General features: G+C 38.1%; 1 protein-coding gene across 6 annotated transcripts in view; it reads left to right on the forward strand.

Moving 5' to 3' along the window:
* Positions 1-21,185, forward strand: part of MTA3 (metastasis associated 1 family member 3) — a 172,647-nt gene that overhangs the window by 64,493 nt on the left and 86,969 nt on the right. For all 6 annotated transcript variants that reach the window (XM_064572163.1, XM_045884488.3, XM_045884487.3 and 3 more), the window contains 2 exons: positions 15,401-15,464; positions 19,136-19,253. In XM_064572163.1, coding sequence (XP_064428233.1) covers positions 15,401-15,464; positions 19,136-19,253 — 182 coding nt within the window. The remainder of the gene's footprint in view (positions 1-15,400; positions 15,465-19,135; positions 19,254-21,185) is intronic.

Consider the following 21,185-nt stretch of genomic DNA (forward strand, 5'->3'; position numbering starts at 1 on the left):
TATTTTTCTTTTTCCTGCCTACTGGGGAACACGGCACAAAATAGCCAGTCAGAATTGGAAGCTTGCACCGTTTTCAGTTAACTTTCTGTTCTTGAAGGAAATAAAAGTCATCAACGGATAATAGAATTATCTCTTCTCAATTATTACTGACCATAAATGAAATTTTAGATTGTGTGCCTCTCTCCTTTCATGACAATTAAAGATTGGATGTCTGGAATCACAGGTTACTCAGGACTCTCAGGGAGAGTGAGTTATCAGAGTCAACGTCAGGCTTTTACCTGGAGGCCTAGGCAGAAGATAGGAAATCGTTTCCGTGCACCTACTCTCTGTCACTGAATAAGGTGAGTTTATAGCAACCATGAGAAAGGGAGAAATGGAAGTTTCTAGCAAGCAAGCAGGAGTTACTTGAGGGATGGAGGACCATAGATCTTTTCTTAATCCCCAAGATTAAGGGGATTACGGGTAAGGAAATAAATAACTCTTCTACATTCAAGTGTTAGTGTAATTAGAAACATCAGATTGTAATATGTGCATATCCTTTGATCTAACAGTTCCATTTTTTGGATTTTATTTAACCGAAGTTCTTGATGCAAGTTTGTAGAGAGATATATACTGATTTGTGTATTGAAGAATTGTTTTATTTTAGTCAGTAATTTTTACTTTGTGAATAAATGAGATCATTTTCATTAGTAAGCATGTGTCTGCACATGAATATAAATAGGAATTTGGTATTTGATAGGTTTCAGATTTGTTTTAATATCAGAAGATGTAAGCATCTTTTTTTTTTTTTTTAAGATTTTATTTATTCACTTGAGAGAGAGAGAGCACAGAGTGAGAGTGAGAGGGAGATGCCAAATTCCCGCTGAGCAGAGAGCCTGATGTGGGGCTCATCCCAGGACCCTGAGATCATGACTATCCGCTTAACCTACTGAGCCACCCAGGTGCCCTGCAAGCAACTTTCATCTTTATGGTTTTCTATATTTCAGGTTTTTTTCCTGAAATGAAGACACATTAGACATAGAATGGGAAGAAGTTTAAGATTTGTAGATTTGGACCTAAGACATAGAGGGAAAATACCATTTTGATTTCACTTTTAACCCTTTCCTTGCTGACAACATGGCTGGTTCTGACGAAGACAGAATAGATGGAAATCCATTGAGAACTCCTCTTTATCCTCCTTTCCCCAGTAGCAGTAAACTAGTATCATTAACTGTTGTTACCATGTAATAGCAGACCTGTTTCTAATTTAAGGGTACATTTTTCTCGCAAAATGCTGTTTCTTTCAAGAATCATTGTCGGGGCGCCTGGGTGGCTCAGTTGGTTAAGCGACTGCCTTCGGCTCAGGTCATGATCCTGGAGTCCCAGGATCGAGTCCCGCATCAGGCTCCCTGCTCGGCAGGGAGTCTGCTTCTCCCTCTGACCCTCCCCCCTCTCATGTGCTCTCTCTCATTCTCTCTCTCTCAAATAAATAAATAAAATCTTTAAAAAGAATCATTGTCAGTTCAGAGGTGCTTGGGTGGCACAGTCAGTCAAGTGTCTGACTCTTGGTTTCGGCACGGGTAGTGATCTCAGGGCATGAGATTGAGCCCCACGTCTGGCTCTGTGCTCAGCGTGGAGTCTGCTTCAGACTCCCCCGCTCCCCCTCCCAGAAGGTTCTCTCTCACTCTCCCTCTGCTCCTCCCCCCTGCAGGCACACGCTCCCTCTCTTTCAAATAAATCTTTTAAAAAAGAATTATTGTCAGTTTATATTCCCACCACAGTATATTAAAACTATGTCCATTTTGTTGTTCCCTCAATTATTATTGCATATTAAAATTTTAAAGATTTTATTTGAGAGAGAGTGTGCAAGAGAGCACAAGCAGGGGGAGGGGCAGAAGGAGAGGGAGAAGCAGGCTTCCCGCTGAGCAGGGAGCCCAATGCGGAACTCGATCCCAGGACCCTGGGATCATGACCTGAGCCGAAGGTAGACGCTTAATTGACTGAGCCACCCAGGCGCCCCTACATATTAAAATTTTAAAATAAACTCGTTTATTTTCTGATAATGAAAGAATTATAATTTATTGTTGAAATGTTGAAAATACAGAAACAGGCACACATACAAGCATACACTCTTGTCGTTCCTGCATTCAGCGCCACTGACATTTGGGTGTATCGTTCATGCATTTCTCTTTCCTAATCTTACGTGTGTTGTTGGATTTGGGCTGCGTGTTGCTGGTATGCAGAGGCTCTGCATTACCTGTGTGTGCCTTCCTCTCTCAATAAGTAGTGCTTGTTCTTCTGCACCACTCGTGTCATCTTTGCTCTTTCTAGTTTGGTTGGTTTGTTTTTAAATATTTGAGAAATGTGGTTGGAAAAGGAACAATGGAACAGCAGGAGGAGGGGAGGACAATTAAATAAAGGCTGGAAAAATTCCATTCTTGAGAAGCTGACAGACATGCCTGATAAGTTTGATATATGTGAGGGAGCAGAATAAAACTAGAGTGAGAATACTTTGTCACTCAGAAAGAGTGCTCATTCAGAAACAAATCCAAGTGTCACCCCCCTGGAATAGGCAAGGATTTCCTGTGATCATGAAGTTACTGCTCTCCTATGTTTTCTTGAAGTTTTACTGACCTTTTGTATTTTTTAACCCTCCTCCCCTTTTTTTTAAAGTAAGTTCTGTACCCAATGTGGGGCTCAAACTCACGACCTGGAGATCAAGAGTCTCATGCTCCACAGACTGAGCCAGCCAGGTGCCCCACCTTTTGTGTTTAAGTCTGTTTTATGTATATGGTGTGAAGAGGGGTCAGTCAGAAAACTAAGGTTAAAAAGATACCTTTGGGGCTTCTGGGTGACTCAGTCGGTTAAGCCTCCAACTCTTGATTTCAGCTCAGGTCATGATCTCAGGGTCGTGAGATCGAGCCCTGCAGGGTTCCTTACTGGGCGTGGAGCCTGCTTAAGATTCTCTCTCTCCCTCTCCCCCCTCCCAGAAAAGATATATCATTTACAATGTCATCAAAAAGTATCAGACACCTAGAATAAATCTAAAGAAAGATGTATGAGAAGAAGGGAAAGATATGTAAAAACTACATAGAAACTAAAAAGGATTGCTGAAGGAATTAGACTTAAATAAATATAGGATAAGTAAATGCATGACAGTATGTCAGTTTTCCCCAAATTGATTCAAAGATTCAGTGCTGTCCCAAGGAAAAGCTCAGCAGGTTTGTGTGTGTTTAAGTGTGTGTAAATTGACAAGCTGATTCCAAAATTTATGAGAATGGAAAAGACCAAGAACATTGAAAGCAAAGTGTTTTCAGAGCATAGTTTGTGGACTCCTGAGTGTCACTTAGACCTTTTCAGGGGCTTTGTGAGATGAGAACTATTTCATAACAACAGTAAGATGCTACTCGCCTTTTCCCTGTGTTGATTTTGCAAAAGCAGTTGTGGGTAAACTCAACATGAACCAAGTCAGTGGCACTAAATTGTGCTAGAGTTGTCACTGTATTCACCTCTGTGCATTTGCAGGAAAACAGACAAAAAACTAAAATGACAAGTTCCACTTGAGAATGTTCTTGACAAAATAGTACAGTTTATTATTTTAATAAAGCTCAATCCCTCCTTTCTGTTTTATTTTTATTTTTATTTTTTGGGGGTGGGGCAGAGGGAGAGGGAGAGAGAAACTCAAGCAGACTCTGCCCTGAGTGTGGAGCTGGACGCAGGGCTCGATCTCACCACCCTGAGATCGTGACCTGAGCTGAAACCAAGAGTTGGAGGCTTAATCGACTGAGCCACCCCGGCACCAGTGATTTCTTAATTTTAGTTTTATGGGTTTTTTGTTTGTTTGTTTGTTTGTTTAAAGATTTTATTTATTTATTTGACAGAGAGAGAGACAGTGAGAGAGGGAACACAAGCAGGGGGAGTGGGAGAGGGAGAAGCAGGCTTCCCGCGTAGTAGGGAGCCCAATGCGGGGCTCGATCCCAGGACACTGGGATCATGACCTGAGCTGAAGGCAGCCGCTTAATGACTGAGCCACTCAAGCGCCCCTAGTTTTATGTTTTAATGTGTAATACCTTACAGCAGAAGTTCTCAGCTCTATCAGACTCAACCTCTCTTTTACATATTTTGTAATGCTTCCTATATTATTCTAGAATGAAATTTCTAGATAACTTATTACTATATACATGATACATAATTAGTTTGGTATTGAATTTCAGTTTGAAAATGATTTTCCATCAAAACTCTGAAGGAATTACCCTATTGGACTCAAATGTCTATTGTCATTGAATAGTTGTTTTATATCACATAGATTTTCCATACTTTGCATTATTACCAATTTTTCCCCCTCTCTTAAATCTTGTTAGAATTCTCTTACCAATAAGTAAGAGATACATTCTCTTAATGTATCCTGAAATTTCAGTGATGCCTCAATGGTGAGGATATTTGGTAGGCCATTTTAATTAGAAGAACCAGTCTTCTTTTATAGCTAGGAGTTCTTTTTCTAATATTTCTTTGAATTTTTTTTTCTCTTTCCAGTACTTATATTACTTGTTTGTTAGCTCTCCTGGGTTGTCTTTGTTTCCTGTCTTTTATCATATTTTCTGGTTTGGGTTCTGAGCTTCTGAGCTAACTCTTTGACTTTTATCTCCTAGCACGTTGGATATTTTAATTTCGCCAACTATATTTTAGAATTTCAGAAGCTCTTTCTTTTGGTCTTCTGAATAATCTTTTTCAGTGGATCCCTTTTTTTAAGTGTTTGATTCATGAATTATTTAAGTTTATTGGTTAATATCCAGACCTGTGGAGGATTTTCCAGTTCTTTCTGTTATTGATTTCTGGTTTAATTTTACTACTATGACTAGTGAGTCCACTCTGTGTAATTTCAGTTTTTAAAGATTTGTTGAGCCATGTTTTCTGGCCCAGCATGTGGCCAGTTGTTTTAAATATTCTATTTACTCCTGAAAACGTTGCATATTGTACAGTTCTTGTGTATAGTGTTCAAGAGTGTTGATGGTAGGGGCACCCGGGTGACTTAATTGGTTAAGTGTCTGCCTTCGGCTCAGGTCATGATCCCAGGGTCCTGGGATCGAGCCCCACATCGGGCTCCCTGCTCGGCGGGAGGCCTGCTTCTCCCTCTCCCGCTCCCCTGCTTGTGCTTTGTCAAATAGATAAATAAAATCTTCATTAAAAAAAGGGGGGGGGCACCTTGGTGGCTCAGTCGTTAAGCGTCTGCTTCCGGCTCAGGTCATGATCCCAGGGTGCTGGGATGGAGCCCCTCGCCCCCTCCTCCTGCTCAGTGGGGAGTCTGCTTCTCCTTCAGCTTCTTCTCCTCCCCCTGCTCATGCTCTCTCTCTCTTGCTCACTCTCTCAAAGAAATCTTTAAAAAAGAAGTGTTGATAGTATTGTTTAATAAAAAAAATGTGTCATCTACACTTATTGTGGTGAGCATGGCACAGCATATAGAATGTTGAATCACTACGCTGTACTTTTTTTTTTAAGATTTTATTTGTTTGAGAGAGAGAGCACGAGCAGGATGAGGGGCAGAGGGAGAATTAGACTCCCTGCTGAGCAAGGAGCCAAATGCAGGGCTTCATCCTGGGACTCCAGGATTATGACCTGAGCCAAAGGCAGACACCCAACCGACTAAGCCACCCAGGTGCCTCTATGCTACTTTTCGAAACCAACACATTATATGGCAACTGCTCAATGCAGCCTATTTTTGTTATGAATGCAGTATTGCACAAATCTTTTTTAAAAATTCTAATTTGTGTCTTCAAAGTTCTCTTTTGTTGCTTAAACCACCTCTTTCCTCCAGATTCAGTTTTTGACTTTTTGTATTCATCTTTTGTGCTGTAGTCTTTCCTCAAGTATTAGGTGATTCATACCTGTCTGTTTTTTAAAACTAAGGGAATAACGGCAAAGCCAATCAGGAGTTCTGTTCATGTAGTCCAACTTTATTAGTAAGTTTCCTGTTAGGATGTGTAGTTGGTTTTACTAGGACCTTTACTTAAAGAAGACTAGAATTTTTTTATGGCTCTGCCAGGTAGATCAGTTCCATCTTTCCTAGCATCAGCTATTTTTAAGCATATTTTGGGCTTTGTCTGGTTGTATTAGGTCAAACCACCAATGGCATGTTTAATAGTAATGTGTAGGGTGGGCATTTGTGCCTTGTTCCTAATTTTAGTGTTTCCCTGTTAAATGAAATGCTCATCCTGAACTTTGGTTTACACTGCTCAGTCTCTTTTATCTGTCATTGTCTTCCAGAATTTTCATGAAATCTTTGAAACCATCATGGGTGATGGCGTTTTTTTGAGTGATTTTAGGTTCTTTTATTTCTAACTCTCTTACTTTCATTTTAAAGGCATCTCAGAAAAGAGGAGATAAACATTTGAGCTTTGCCTGTCATTTAATTCATTATTCTGTTGAGACCCTAAAAATACTACTCTCCCCCCTCATTAGAATGCTGTTAAACTTCTCTCAATTAGGTCACTAAAAAATACAGTTTACAGTATTAGGACTCGTCTCTTTGTGTCTTTGTCAAGTAGAGTTATCAAACTGTTTGGGAAATGCATTGTGACTCTGGTAAGTTTATTCACCATTGAAAAAACATTTCTATCCATTTTCAAAAGTTGGAATTTGAAAAAACTTTTGATTGATGTTTTACCTAGAGCAAATAATATTTGAAGGTAAAATTTTTCTTTAGGTGGTCATACATATCAGAAACTAATTAATGAACAGAAAATGTATATCTATAAGCAGTTGTTTTTTTTTTAAGATTTTATTTATTCATTTGAGACACAGATATATATAGAGAGCACGAGCAGTGGGAGAAGCAGAGGGAGAGGGAGAAACGGACTCCCCGCTGAGCCAGGAGCCCGACGTGGGGCTCGATCCCAGGACCCTGGGATCCTGACCTGAGCTGAAGGCAGACTCCCAACCATCTAAGCCACCCAGGCACCCTAAGCAGTTGTTTTTTTAAGTAAAAAATGCCCTAGAGACTGCAAAGCTATAGTTAATAGATGAGAGTTGGTGGGAATAGATTGCCATAGTGAGTTTATGAATTGGCATGGTTGGGGATAGTATATCCATATATGGCTTGAAGTAAACTGGTATCCAAAGGCAGTGGATAATATAGCAAATTTTTTTTTGTTGTCTATATCACAGAAAACTGATCTGCCCCCCTTCTTTAAAAATATAAAACATTTGGTTGGAAGGACAAACATTGTTAAAATGTCTATACTGCCCAAAATAATCTACAGATTTAATGCAGTCCCTATCAAAATACCAACAGTATTTTTCACAGAACTAGAACAAACATCCTAAAATTTGTATGGAACCACCAAAAGACCTCAAATAGGCAAAGCAATCTTGAAAAAGAAAACTGGAAGTATCACAATTCCAGACTTCAAGTTATATTACAAAGCAGTAGTACTTAAAACAGTATGGTACTGGCATAAAAGTAGACACATAGATCAGTGGAATAGACTAGAAAACCCAGAAATAACCCCCTAATTACATGGTCAGTTAATCTTCGACAAAGGAAGAATATATATGCAATGGGAAAAAGTCTCTTCAACAAATGGTATTGGGAAAACTGGACCGCTAGCTATGTGCAAAAGAACAAAACTGGACCATGTTCTCTTGCCAGATACAAAAAAATAAAATCAAAATGGATTAAAGACCTAAATGTGAGACCAGAAACCATAAAAATCCTGAAGAGAGCACAGGCAGTAATTTCTCTGACATCAGTCATAGCACAATTTTCCTAGATGTGTCTCCTGAGGCAAGGGTAATAAAAGCAAAAATAAACTAATTAGGACTAAATCAAAATAAAAGATTTTTGCACAGTGAAGGAAAAAATCAACAAAACTAAAAGGCAGCCTGCTGAATGGGAGAAGATATTTACACATGACATATCCAATAAAGGATTAATATCTAAAATATATGAAGAACTTGTATAGCTCAACACCCCAAAAATAGATAATCTGATTAAAAATGAGTAGAAGATATAAACAGACATTTCTCCAAAGAAGACATGTAGGTGACCAACAGACACATGAAAAGATGTTCAGGGATGCCTGGGTGGCTCAGTCGGCTGGGTGTCTGCCTTCGGCTCAGGTCATGATCTCGGAGTCCTGGGATGAGTCCTGCACTGGGCTCCTTGCTCAGCAGGGAGCCCACTTCTCCCTCTGCCTGCTGCTCCCCCTGCTTCTGTGCTCTCTCTCTCTCTCACAAATAAATAAAATCTTAAAAAAAAAAAAAAAAGAAAGAAAAGATGTTCAACATCAGTTATCAGCAGAGAAACGCAAATTGAAACTGTACCTGTCAGAATGGCTAAAATTAAAAACTGAAGAAACAAGTGTTGGTGAGGATGTGAATAAAAAAGGAACCCTCTTGGGATGCCTGGGCGGCTCAGTTGGTTAGGTGTCTGCCTTCGGCTCAGGTCGTGATCCCAGGATCCTGGGATGGAGTTCCACGTTGGTCTCCTTGCTTGGCGGGCACCCTGTTTCTTCCTCTGTCTGCCTCCCCCCTTGCTTGTGTGCTCTCTCTCTCTCTGATAAATAAATAAAATCTTAAAAAATAAAAAACAACAACAAAAAACACTTCTCTCAAAAAAAAGGGAAAAAAAGGAACCCTCTTGCACTGCTGGTGGGAATGTGACTGGTGCAGCCACTTTGGAAAACAGTATGGAGGTTCCTCAAACAATTAAAAAGAGAATTACCCTATGGTCCAGTAATCTCACTACTGGGTATTTACCTAAAAAATAGAAAAACACTAATTCAAAGGGATACATGTACCCCTATGTTTATTGCAGCATTATTCACAATAGCCAAACTATGGAAGCAACCCAAGATAGATGAATGGATAAAGAAGATGTGATGTGTGTTAACCACACGCACACACACACACACACACAGGAATATTACTCAACCATAAAAAAGAATGAAATCTTGTCGTTTGCAACAACATGGAGCTGGAGAATATTATGCTAACTGAAATAAGCCAGAGAAAGACAAATACCATATGATCTCACTCATATGTGGAATTTAAGAAACAAAACAAAAGAGCAAAGGAAAAAAAGACAAACCAAGAAAGAGACTCTTTATATGGAGAACAAACTGATAGTTACCAGAGTGGGGTGGGTGGGGGGATGGGTGAAATAGGTGAGGGGATTATAGCACATACTTGATCATGATGAAAAAAATAAAATTAAAAAATATAAACATTTGGGGAGGATGTGTAATATATTGACATGGCTCCAAATCAAAATACGGGGTTCAAAATCAAAATATGTGGTACACAGTAAAATTTCTCACTCTTTATACAGTCTCCCAGCCCATCACTGTTTCGAGAATCTTACGTATACTTCCGGAAACATTTCATGCACAAAGAAGCAATGAGGTGTGTATATTTGTGTTTGTAGTAAGTCATGGAGTAAATTACAACACTATTAGGTTGTATGTTGTGAACACACTATAAAGGCACTTACATGAGTTGTGTCTTTCCACAGTAAGCTTTATTCAGTCAGAGTAAGGTTAACACACTTGGAAAGCATGTTTGGGATTCCAGACTCAGTGACATTTCACTACGCGTTCAACTTGCCTTCGTACAGGGCACATAAAGCAAAGCATAATACAAAGTCACACAGCAGACAAGATACAGTAAGGGGTAAGAAGTTAACGAACCAGACGCCAAGTCAGTCTGTGAGCGCACAGTTGAGATGAGGCCTTGGTCCCATCCAGATCAGCTCTTGGTGCTTACTGCTTATTATGTTCAACCAGTGGAGGATCTCTGTTGTGGTCAGAGATCAACTGGGCAGAGCTTTCAGGGTCAGTGGCCTTTTTAATGCTGTCAGACGTGGAAGCGTCAACATCTGGAGAGCCTGTTTGCTGCAAAAGGCCTTCCTTTTTAAAGGAGTGTAGTCAGTCTTGGGCCTTTGCAGGCCCCTTCTAGTTGTACTGATTATCAGCTCTCAGTTCTTCCAGGCTCTCTTGGCTTTGCTGGTTATCAGTTTTGGATGCCATCAACCCATACTGGTTTTGGTGATACCTGGTCTTAGCTGGAATGCCCTTGGCTGCTTACATCATTACTTGACATGAGTCACTGCCTGACATGAGTGACTCCACCTTACTCTCTACATTGTGCTTTTTAAATGAAATTATTTTGGTCATAATTCCATATCTGATAGTAAAGATCTGCTTCATTCTTTTCTGTAGCTCTTTTATATGTCTAATTTACTTAATCCTAACTGATAAATACTTGGTTCATTTTAGTCTTTTGCTGTTAAAACTAATCCTGCAAAGAATAAACTTGTTCATGTGTCACGTCACACGTGTGATTGTGAGAGATGTACAAAATAAATTATACCAAGTAAAATAGATGAAAATGTCCTAATTATGTTTTCTGGATTTTGTATTTATTCATATTTCTGTGTTGGTCAAAGCAGGGAGATTCAAGTGAAAAAGGATTTGTGATTTGTTTTTTTGTTTTTTGGGTTGTTTTACTTTTTAGGGATTTGTAATTTGTAAATTTAGGTCTGTTGAGGCCTTTTTTGCCATCTTCAGGGAAAACAACAACAAAAGATGTTAAGTAAGTTAAGTTTGAACTCACAACCCCGCATGCTTTACTGACTCAGCCAGCCAGGCGACCTGAGAAAACAGTTTTTAAAAGACTTAATGTTTATTGAAAAATAGGTAGTGTTGCTAACATAGCACTCCACTTAAATTGGCAGACTCTTCAGTTTAGCTATTAATGTTAAAGGAACTTATTTGGAATCTAAAAAAAGATTCTAATAAAGGCGGTTTTCTTCCTGTACAAATTTTTATTATGCCAATGTTTTTATTTTAAGGTGTTAGATTTTTGCAATTTTATTGCTATTTGTAAACAAAATTTGAATTAGCCAAAAGGGTACTGTTGATGACTACAAGTAGTGCTGCTTAAGAAACTAACATAAGAGGGGTGCCTGGTAGCTCAGTTGGTTAAGTATCTAGCTCTCGGTTTCAACTCAGGGCATGATCTCATGGGTCATGGGATTGAACCCCACATTGGGTTCCGCTCTCAGTGGGGAGTCTGCTTGAAGATTCTCTCCCTCTGCCCATCCCCCTGCTCACACTCTCGTCCTCGCTTTCTCTCTAAAATAAAATAAATCTAGGGCGCCTGGGTGGCTCAGTTGGTTGAGCGACTGCCTTCGGCTCAGGTCATGATCCTGGAGTCCCTGGATCGAGTCCCGCATCGGGCTCCCTGCTCGGTGAGGAGCCTGCTTCTCCCTCTAACCCTCCCCCCGCTCATGTACTCTCTCTCTCTCTCATTCTCGCTCTCTCAAATAAATAAATAAATCTTTAAAAAAAAATAAATCTAATAAAAAGAGGAAACTAACATAAGGAAATTACTTAGTGTGCTTAAGCTCATAGAATTGCTTAGTAGAAGAATGTGAGGAAAAATACAGTGAAGAGAAAAATCGTATCACAATTTAGCATTTTAAAGTCTACATGTTTAGCACACTTTTTCTTGAATGTTGTCTTTGTATGGTATAATCTTTACTTTGAAATGATTTATCCTCTATGGGTTGAAGTGTTTCCTTCTCTGACCAGAGTCGCAATGCAGAGAAGCACTGAGCTGGATGAAAGTATATTCTATTCTACATGTTGTCCTAAGCTCTTGTGTTCCACAGAGTTGTGGAAATGCCTGTGAGATTTTTCTGGTAATCAGAACGATTTGTCATACTGTGCTAGGAAAGAGGATCTTCCTAATACCTACTGCCTTCTTTTGGACATCCCACTTTCTCCTAGCTATAAAAGGGAAAAGTGGCGGGCGCCTGGGTGGCTCAGTTGGTTAAGCGACTGCCTTCGGCTCGGGTCATGATCCTGGAGTCCCAGGATCGAGTCCCGCATCGGGCTCCCTGCTCAGCAGGGAGTCTGCTTCTCCCTCTCTCACTCCCCGTTTGTGTTCCCTCTCTCGCTGTGTCTCTCTCTGTCAAATAAATAAATAAAATCTTAAAAAAAAAAAAAGGGAAAAGTGGCACCAAGAGAAGGATTTCTCTCCCCCCTTGAATTCCTCTTTTACAGTTTGATTCATATTTGTTATCAAATCTCCAGAATCGGATTAAAGTTTTGTTGCTTTGGTTTTCTCCACATGCCACAGACAGAATGAGCTTTCCAGAACACGACTTGTCATTTTTCTTTGCAGAATCCACTGATCTATTACATTAAACCCAGACTTCTATTCTTGGCTTTTTATTCCTTTACCTTACCTACTCAAACAGCTGTTCCAGGTTTTGTTTTGTTTGTTTTTGTCTTCTTTAATTTTTATTTCTTAACATCTGTTAAAGCAGTATTAACAGAAAATATATCTTTGAATAGAAATGTTTAACGTCCAGATTTCTTTCTCTTTTTTGGTTCCTTTTTATGAAGATCTATAAGATCGTATTCTTTAACTTATGTAGAGAGTCCTCCAGTGTTTGTTTCTTTTTTTTTTTTTTTTAAGATTTTATTTCTTTATTTGAGAGAGAGAGAGAATGAGAGAGAGCACATGAGACGGGGGAGGGTCAGAGGGAGAAGCAGACTCCCCGCCGAGCAGGGAGCCGGATGCGGGACTCGATCCCGGGACTCCAGGATCATGACCTGAGCCGAAGGCAGCCGCTTAACCAACTGAGCCACCCAGGCGCCCCAAATAGGTAACATCTTTAAATAAAAGAAATATATAACCCGTGTGCACATTTTTACATGTGGTGTTTGAGTCTGTAGGATGATACTGAACATCCTATTAAGCAGATAGCAAGCCGATCAGCACCTGGCGTTAAACATGGGAGTGTGTTGTGTCATAATTATTTATTCACATGTCTCTCTGTCCTAGCACCCGGCGCAATCTCTGAAGCAGACAGAGTATGATCTTTTTCAGTGATCTGTGGGGAAGTATGTTGTCTCTATGGAAATTCTGTGTTGCTGTATAGTTCCTTGTAGAAAAGCAGTATGAATAATTATATAGGCCTGCAGTGATCTTTCTTTGTGTTAAGGTCTTTAATGTATTTTATATTTATATCCTCATGTTTGGATATCTTTCTTCCTTAAGGATTCAAGTGTGGTGGAAGAGAACATTTAGGATCATTGCTTGAGATTCAGCATCAACCAATTGGGTTGTCTATATTACAGTTTGATAATAGTTCCTTTGGTTTGGGGTTAGCTTAAAATTTATCATATTTTTTTTCTGTGAGCCAGGATTTGTTCAGCATAAAGGAAACCAGCACTTTAAGTATCTTTTTAAGCTACTTTTATCAACAATTCTTGGCGTGGTAGTACATGTGTTAATTATATATTCATATTTACTTCATAAAATAATTCTGACTCAACCTCCTGCTTTATTAGCTGTTAGTATATGTACTTGAATATTTTAAGTGTCAGTTTTCATTTTTAATTTGGGAGCAAATTCATAGCTACAGTAAAGGAAATTTAAAAATGAAATCACCTATTATTTTTTTCATCTTTGCATAAAAGCTACATTCCCCCAAATAATTTATATTTTAGATTGGCTGGGTATCCTCTTGATTTTGTAATCATGTTGTATCTCTAAAACAGTATATAATCAGCATTTTGTTATCTCCTAATGTAATTATGAAAATAATGGTTTGATGATTCCGTTTAAATCCTCTTGTCATTTCAGGCAGTATGGAGGAGACTAATGCTGTATTGTTTGTATGAATTTTCAATGTCTATTAACCCTTAGCATCCAAATGGCTCTTAAAGAAAGTGGTGTCTATTAAAATAACATTCAGCTTTTGCTCCTTTTCATTAAAAAAAAAAAAAAAAAACCCAACTTTAGAGAACTTTAAAAACCAAGACTTTATTTCTTCTAGGTGATTAAGTATTAAATGTTAGAAATACTGCTCTGTCAGCTGTTAGGCAAAAAAAGTAACTGAAGCCTATTTTTGGGAAGCCCATTTGGTCCGTAAGCGCGCTGCACGTGTGAGGAGCACACAGGTCACAGAAGCTTTTCCGTGGCAGCTGTAGATGTGCAAACCTCAGCAGAGCAGTTTCCCCACCCGTAATTCTGTCCTTCCTAAGAGCCTGTCAGGTAATTGTTGACTGTGAGTGGTGTTATATGCTCTGAAGTAATCATGTTAATTTTTCTGCTTCAGTAATATGCACGACTAAAATTAGTAAAACCAAAAACCCTTATAACTCTCCCTAAGCAAGTTAGAGACTTGACAGGATAATATGGAAAGAACACATGCTCTCAGAAGTCTTTTGAAGTGATATTAACTAGAGCTGATTCCCAGAAAAAGATATTTTTATGAGGGGAAATTTTTTTTCAAATATAAGGAATGTACATTTGCAAAATGTTGAGTAAAGTGTAATTTTTGACCTATGTGTTAGCATTTTACATTTTATTTTGCTTTTGGTAATTTTTTCCTTTGAATTGTTTTCCACTCTGCTATTCCAACAGCCTGCTCTTTTAGCTTCCCATTCAATGTATATGTGATGTTTTTGTTTTTTGCTTGTCATTTTTGTGGGGAGCAAGCAGTGACTTTTGTTTACAAAATCAAATGACATTATGACATTTAAAAAATATTTTGTGAGTCCTGACCAATTATCTATAACTTGAAACATCTGTCAAAACTCTCCTGTCAAATTTGTGGCTCTACAGAATTTTTCAAGCTAGTGAGAATAAATTATAAATGTGTTTGTAATAAATGCCTCTACCTGGATAACCTTAATTTTTCTCAAGTCTAGACAAGCCTTTTTTTTTTTTTTTTTTTTTTTAATAGACCTTCATTTTCAAACTCACACCCAGGGCTATGATCAAAGGTAAATGCCATCAGACTTCAGGGTCTGTAAATCTGTAGATCTTTATTTTGCCCTTTACTTTATAGCAGTGCATTTAAATTTTAACTAGGCTTTAGAGCAGTGTCAATAAAGGTAAGTCAGTTAATCTTGATATGAATGTGTATTATTTTTAGGTTCTTATATGCATTGGCTACTTAAAAAAATCCAAAGATTATTTTAGGTACTGGTTTGTACAGTGAAGTCTATCTAAAGTCTCTTTTTATAAAATCGCCTCATATTAACTCTTTATAGATTCAGAAACTCACTTCTGATCTGAAGGTTTCATTGTAATCCTTTTTTTTTTTTCTGTAATAGTTAGGAAATACCTATCAAGTGTTTATGTTTTAAAGATTTACTGCCTAACACAGTTCCTTCCACAGGTTAGCCTCGCAGTAAATATCTACAGACAGTCCTATGTTTTTAGGTTATGCAACACCAGGATTGTAAAGCAAGTATAAGTATATACGTTTATGTATATTCCTAATTGCCATCTGGTTTCTTAATATCAACTTTACATTCTGCATATTCCTAACTTTGTATATGTCATCACTGTGAAGGTGAGGTGGCCTTTCTTACATTTATTCACTTTTTCCCTCTTTCAACAGGGGAAAATGCAGTGTTGCCCTTCTGAATGAGACAGAGTCAGTATTGTCATATCTTGATAAAGAGGTAATTCACAATTACACTTGTTTTGTGTCCCTCCCCCTCCGAGCCCCCCGATTTCACATGAAGCCCATACCTTTGAGTTTATTTCTTCTTGCACCAAATTATTGCACTGGGAGAGCAGCATTATATAAAAGCATAATGACTAGAATACATTTAGATAATTTTATTTTTCTGGTTAACTGAGAACATTTGGCAAAAACTTCTGTCTGTTTTTTTTTTTCAGTTGGTAATGAAAGGCTTTATACAGTATGATGATTTAGCTGGTAGTAGAAGAACTATTTTTGGCTTTATGAAACAAGTGACTTTCGTATACTCGGTACTCCTCCCTGTTTTTTCGTTTTTGTTGTTTTTCAAATAAACAGTTTTTCTTTTAGACTTTTTCCAGATGAGATCTTAAATGGTGGTCTGCTTTCTTTCCTAAAATCCCAATAAACTTTGTCAACTAAAAATGTTTCTTTCTGTAAACTTCAACAAGAAACATTTTAAACATTTTTTAACAAGTTGAATGAGAGCATATGCTTCATTGGAGGGAGGAAATTCCTCTAAAGAGAATATTCCACAACGGGAAAATTTCTACTGTTGATGTTTTAGTATTTAACCTTTATAGTTTCATGGTATTTTTGTTTTCCCAAATCTTTATTTTTTGTATGTATGTATGTGTATATGTACTTTATATATGTGTGTGTATGTTTTTAAGGAATTAAAGGGATATATTTTTTTTGAAAAAAACTTTATTATACTTAAAAGTGTCCCCTCATCTCAAATGAAGAAAGTATAACTACAAAAGATTGATGCAGACAAGTGAAACGATTGTACATTAGAAAATATAATAGAGAAAATTAAGAGGAAGTAAATATTCAAGGCAGAAAAAATGTTGATAGTCTTTATAACTTACACGTATGAAATTTAGAAAAGAACATAGTGTTTGTCAGGCAGCATATGGATAATAATATGCATAAAGATAATGCTCAGAAATTAGCATTAGTTCACAGAAGCAGAAATAAAAGGAGGAAACATTGAGTATGTTTCAGTGTATTTTACTGGTGTATTTGTTAAGACAGTGTAAGTTTTTAATTTTTAATTTTTTTTTTAAGATTTTATTTATTTATTTGACAGAGAGACAGAGAGCATAAGCAGGGGGAGTTGGCAGGCAGAGGGAGAGGGAGAAGCAGGCTCCCTGCTGAGCAGGGAGCCCGATGCAGGGCTCCATCCCAGGACCCCGGGATCCTGACCTGAGCTGAAGGCAGACGCTTAACAGACCGAGCCACCCAGGTGCCTCTTAATTTTTAATTTTAAAAAAGATTTTATTTTTAAGTAATCTCTGCACCCAATGTGGGGCTTGAACCTACAACCCTAGGATCAAGAGTCACATGTTCCACCGACTGAGCCAACGAGGTCCCCCAACAGTGTGATTTTTTAAAAAGTAGTATTTTTGCCTTCTAATTTGTTATTAGCAATTTCTATATGCTAAGGATGGTAGGAGATGAAAATTTGCAAAGGTCTTTAGGATTTTTTTCCTGTCCACTGATTTTTAAGCACTTGGTCCTGCATCAGTCTTTGGGAGAGGAACTGACGTCTCTGGCAGTGTATTTGAGGAAACTTTTTTTTATTCAGAGGGAGTTTAGTAAAAATAAAACTGCTTATGTTATATTCTTTTTTCAATTTAAAAAACACTTTTTTTTTTTTTTAACTTTTTACTGCTTTATCTGTTATAAGACCATCCTTGAGAAAGTCTGGTTTTTAAAATACTGAGATTGGCATATTTGAAGATGGTAACTCAAAGGACAACTTTCTAATCACGATTTTTTACTTCTTGAAAAATTATATTTACATTTTAAACAATTTCCCATATCAGGCAGCACATACAAATTTAGAGAGAGCGCATGTGAGCGAGTGCAAGCAGGGGGAGGGGCAGAGGAAGAGAGAGGGGGAGAGAATCTTAAACAGACTCCACACTCAGCACAGAGCTTGATGTGAGACTCAATCTCATGACCCTGAAATTGTGATCTGAGCTGAAATTAGGAGTCAGTTGCTTAACTGATGGAGCCACCCAGGCACCCCAAATTTAAGGAGTCTTAAGCAACCTATGTGACCCTAAATAATAATTTCATCTCATTTTACTGTCAAGTATGGCAAAATCCTATTTTTATAGAACACTCTGCTAACATATTTTTCAGAATAAAAGTGACCAGAAGTGTGCCTTCTTTTAAAGCCGATGCCGTGGCAGTGGCTCTAATTACCTACTAACATTCTTTGTTGCTCCTCTCTTCAGAAACACATAATTCTGATTACATATTGATCACCCCCATCAACCTGTTAAGCAGGTTGATTTATATATTCTGCAGATTTTTCTTTTCCCTGGGTAGCATTTTTTATATGCATGAATTGCAACATTGTTGTGTCTTCTTAGCAGTTTTATTGTTTAAGCTTTTCTTCTGACAGTGACCCATGATTAAAACACAGCTCAGTTTCTGGTGGGATGGTATTACCTTGTCCAGTTCTCTCCTTTCCCTTTGTCACAGTGGGTAACATCCTGAAAGGAGAAAGCTTTACCATCAGGCAGGTTATCTCTTAATTTGCAGTTGCTTACCAGGGTCTTGGTAAAGTGCTGATGGCAGAAACAGGCCCCTCCAAGATAAAATGCAGAGAGTTGGGCAGTAGAGGACCCTCAGAGTCATAGCAGGAAGCAGGGACAAGACTTTATAAGACATCCAGTGGTTTTGGGGCGCCTGGGTGGCTCAGTTGGTTGAGCGACTGCCTTCGGCTCAGGTCATGATCCTGGAGTCCCTGGATTGAGTCCCGCATCGGGCTCCCTGCTCTGCAGGGAGTCTGCTTCTCCCTCCGACCCTCCCCCCTCTCATGTGTTCTCTCTCTCTCAAATAAATAAATAAAAAATCTTAAAAAAAAAAAAAAAAAAAAAGACATCCAGTGGTTTTGCAGAATTCAGCAAAGCCCTGGTGGCCTGGCCATTTTATCCTTAAGGCTCAGTAACTAGGGCCTTTTTGCATTTTAAAGGACCTTGAAAAGTTAGTGGGTGTACTGGTAGTGGTAAGTATAGTTATGTATATATACCTATTTATATATAAATATGAGTGCTTCAGGATTTAAAAGAGAACTGCAGACTTAGAATTAATAAATGTTTAAATAATACAATGTGACATTTTAATTTAAGTAAACTGCGTGTAAGCTCAACTCTTCTAAACTTTATTTAATGTGAGATGTGTATGCATTCTATCATTTTGATAAAATGTGGATGGACACTTTAAAAGTAACAGTGCCTGGTGTCCTCATTATTTGTTTGGTGTGGGCTTTAGAGATTGAAATGATTGCTCGATTTCAGGTGTCTTACTTTGACTTACAACTTAGCTTTGCTAGCTTTTCAGAATCTTGTTTTAGAGCAGTTAAATGGTTTTCTTTTAGACTAAAATGAACAGCAAAACTTTATAGTCTACCTTTATTGTAAGCTATTTATTTTTGCTTGATTTAATTTTATGCTGTTCTACATGATGACAGTAACAGTTTTTCTTCAAGATCTATGAATTTATTCACCAAAATAAAATCTTACATACTTTCTGAAGTTTATGGTTTCATTATCATGATACTGGCCTTATTGCTTTATAAAAAGTAGAAGGAATTAAGTTTACCTAAATATTTTCTGTCATTTTTTTTTTCAGGACACCTTTTTCTACTCATTGGTCTATGACCCTTCAGTGAAAACACTGTTAGCTGACAAAGGTGAAATCAGAGTGGGGCCTAGATATCAAGCAGACATTCCAGAGATGCTCTTAGAAGGTATGTTTTCCTTTGGGTTTCAAGTGCTGTGAAAACAGATGTGTCTTGAAACTCAAATATTCTTTTTTTTTTTTTTAAGATTTTATTTATTTATTTGAGAGAGAGAATGAGAGAGAGCAGGGTCAGAGGGAGAAGCAGACTCCCTGCAGAGCAGGGAGCCTGATGCAGGACTCGATCCAGGGACTCCAGGATCATGACCTGAGCTGAAGGCAGTCACCCAGCCAACTGAGCCACCCAGGCGCCCGAAACTCAAATATTCTTTTCCTCATCTGGGAAAGGAAACTTTTAGGCTGAAGTTTAAAAGTTATAAGTTCTTCCACTTACAGAAATACAACAAATAGCAACAGAAAATAATTTGAGCAGTTGTTTATTTATTTTACATTTTAAGGAGTTCTCTGGCTGTGTTTTCCTTTAATTTAATTTAATTTAATTATATTATTATTTTTTTAAGTAGGCTCCAGGCCCAGCACGGAGCCCAACGTGGGTCTTGAACTCACAACCCTGAGATCAAGAGTCTGATACTTAACCAACTGAGCTACCCGGGTGCCCCCGTCCTTTGAAATGCAACTTTAAGAATGTTCATATTGTTGAACTTACCTCTTAATGTGACATGTACATGCCTTGAGGTCCTGAATGTGCCCCTAAGTCATCTTTTTGAGGTGGCCTGGAATCTAGTGAACACTTACATTTTGGTGGGGATTTGGGCTAATCTGGGTAGTGTATGTACTGGAGAGATTCAGAGCTTTACATTTTAAAAACATCTTCTTAGGACATAACTTTCCTTTCTCCTATTATAACTGTACACTCAAAACCTTTATTTTCTGATTTTAAAAGTAAAACATTCTTTTTTTTTTTTTTTTTTAAGATTTTTATTTATTTATTTAACAGAGATAGAGAGCACAAGTAGGTAGAGCGGCAGACAGAGGTAGAGGGAGAAGCAGGCTCTCCGCCAAGCAGGGAGCCCGATGCGGGGCTCGATCCCAGGACCCCAGGATCATGACCTGAGCCGAAGGCAGCCGCTTAACTGACTGAGCCACCCAGGCGCCCCAAAGTAAAACATTGCTAACAATAAAAAATAAAACGTAGCAATGTATAATGTAGGAAACGAACACCATTCCCTTTCCTTCATTGCAAACCCCTATTTCATGCCTGTGGTGTTTTGGGTATGTTCACACTGGCCTGCCCCCCCCCCCCCCCAGGACTGGTCCACATGCAGCGCCCGCCATGTTGCACATGATCTTCTGCAACTGCTCTTCTCAGTTAACAGTGTATCTTTCTTTAGCACCTTTGCACAGGAGTAGAGTGACTTTTACTCTTTTCGGTGACCCTGCAGGTCTTAGGGATGTACTGTCATTCCCTCTTCCAGTTCCCTATTGATAGATTGTTAGGTGTTTACATTTTTTGATGCTACAAATTGATGCTGCTAGAAAACTTGTATTTGTGCTGCATAAATATCTTTTCAAGTATGACTTCTTGGAAGTGAAATGGTATATACATTTTACATACTAAAAATGCTCCTTTGCTCTTCAAAAAGGCTGTGTCACTCGGCGTACAAAAGAACCAGGTGCTTTCACCAACGCTGATTGTGAGGGATTTTTTTCACCTTCCATTTTTTCCCCACATTTTGATGTGTCATTGTCTTAGGGGTTTTATTTTGAAGTTGAGATTATTGCTTGCCTTAGTTATCTTTAGCCCTCCTTCTTTAAAGTCCTTGTGCTTTTTCTACATGGCTATTTATCTTTTTATGTATTGGCAAGAATTCTTTGACTATTAAAGGTAAACAAACACAGAAGTATTTACCCTTTGTCTATAAATATTACAAACATCCCCCCACATACACTTAATTATTTCATTAAAAAATTTTAATAGTGATTTTATTTATTTTTTATTATTTTTTAAAAAGATTTTATTTATTTATTTGACAGAGAGAGA

This window comes from Mirounga angustirostris, unplaced genomic scaffold (genome assembly GCF_029215605.1).
Source record: "Mirounga angustirostris isolate CCGP_5_RB_7025 unplaced genomic scaffold, mMirAng1.0.hap1 SCAF_10, whole genome shotgun sequence".
NCBI classification, from domain to species: Eukaryota; Metazoa; Chordata; class Mammalia; order Carnivora; family Phocidae; genus Mirounga; species Mirounga angustirostris.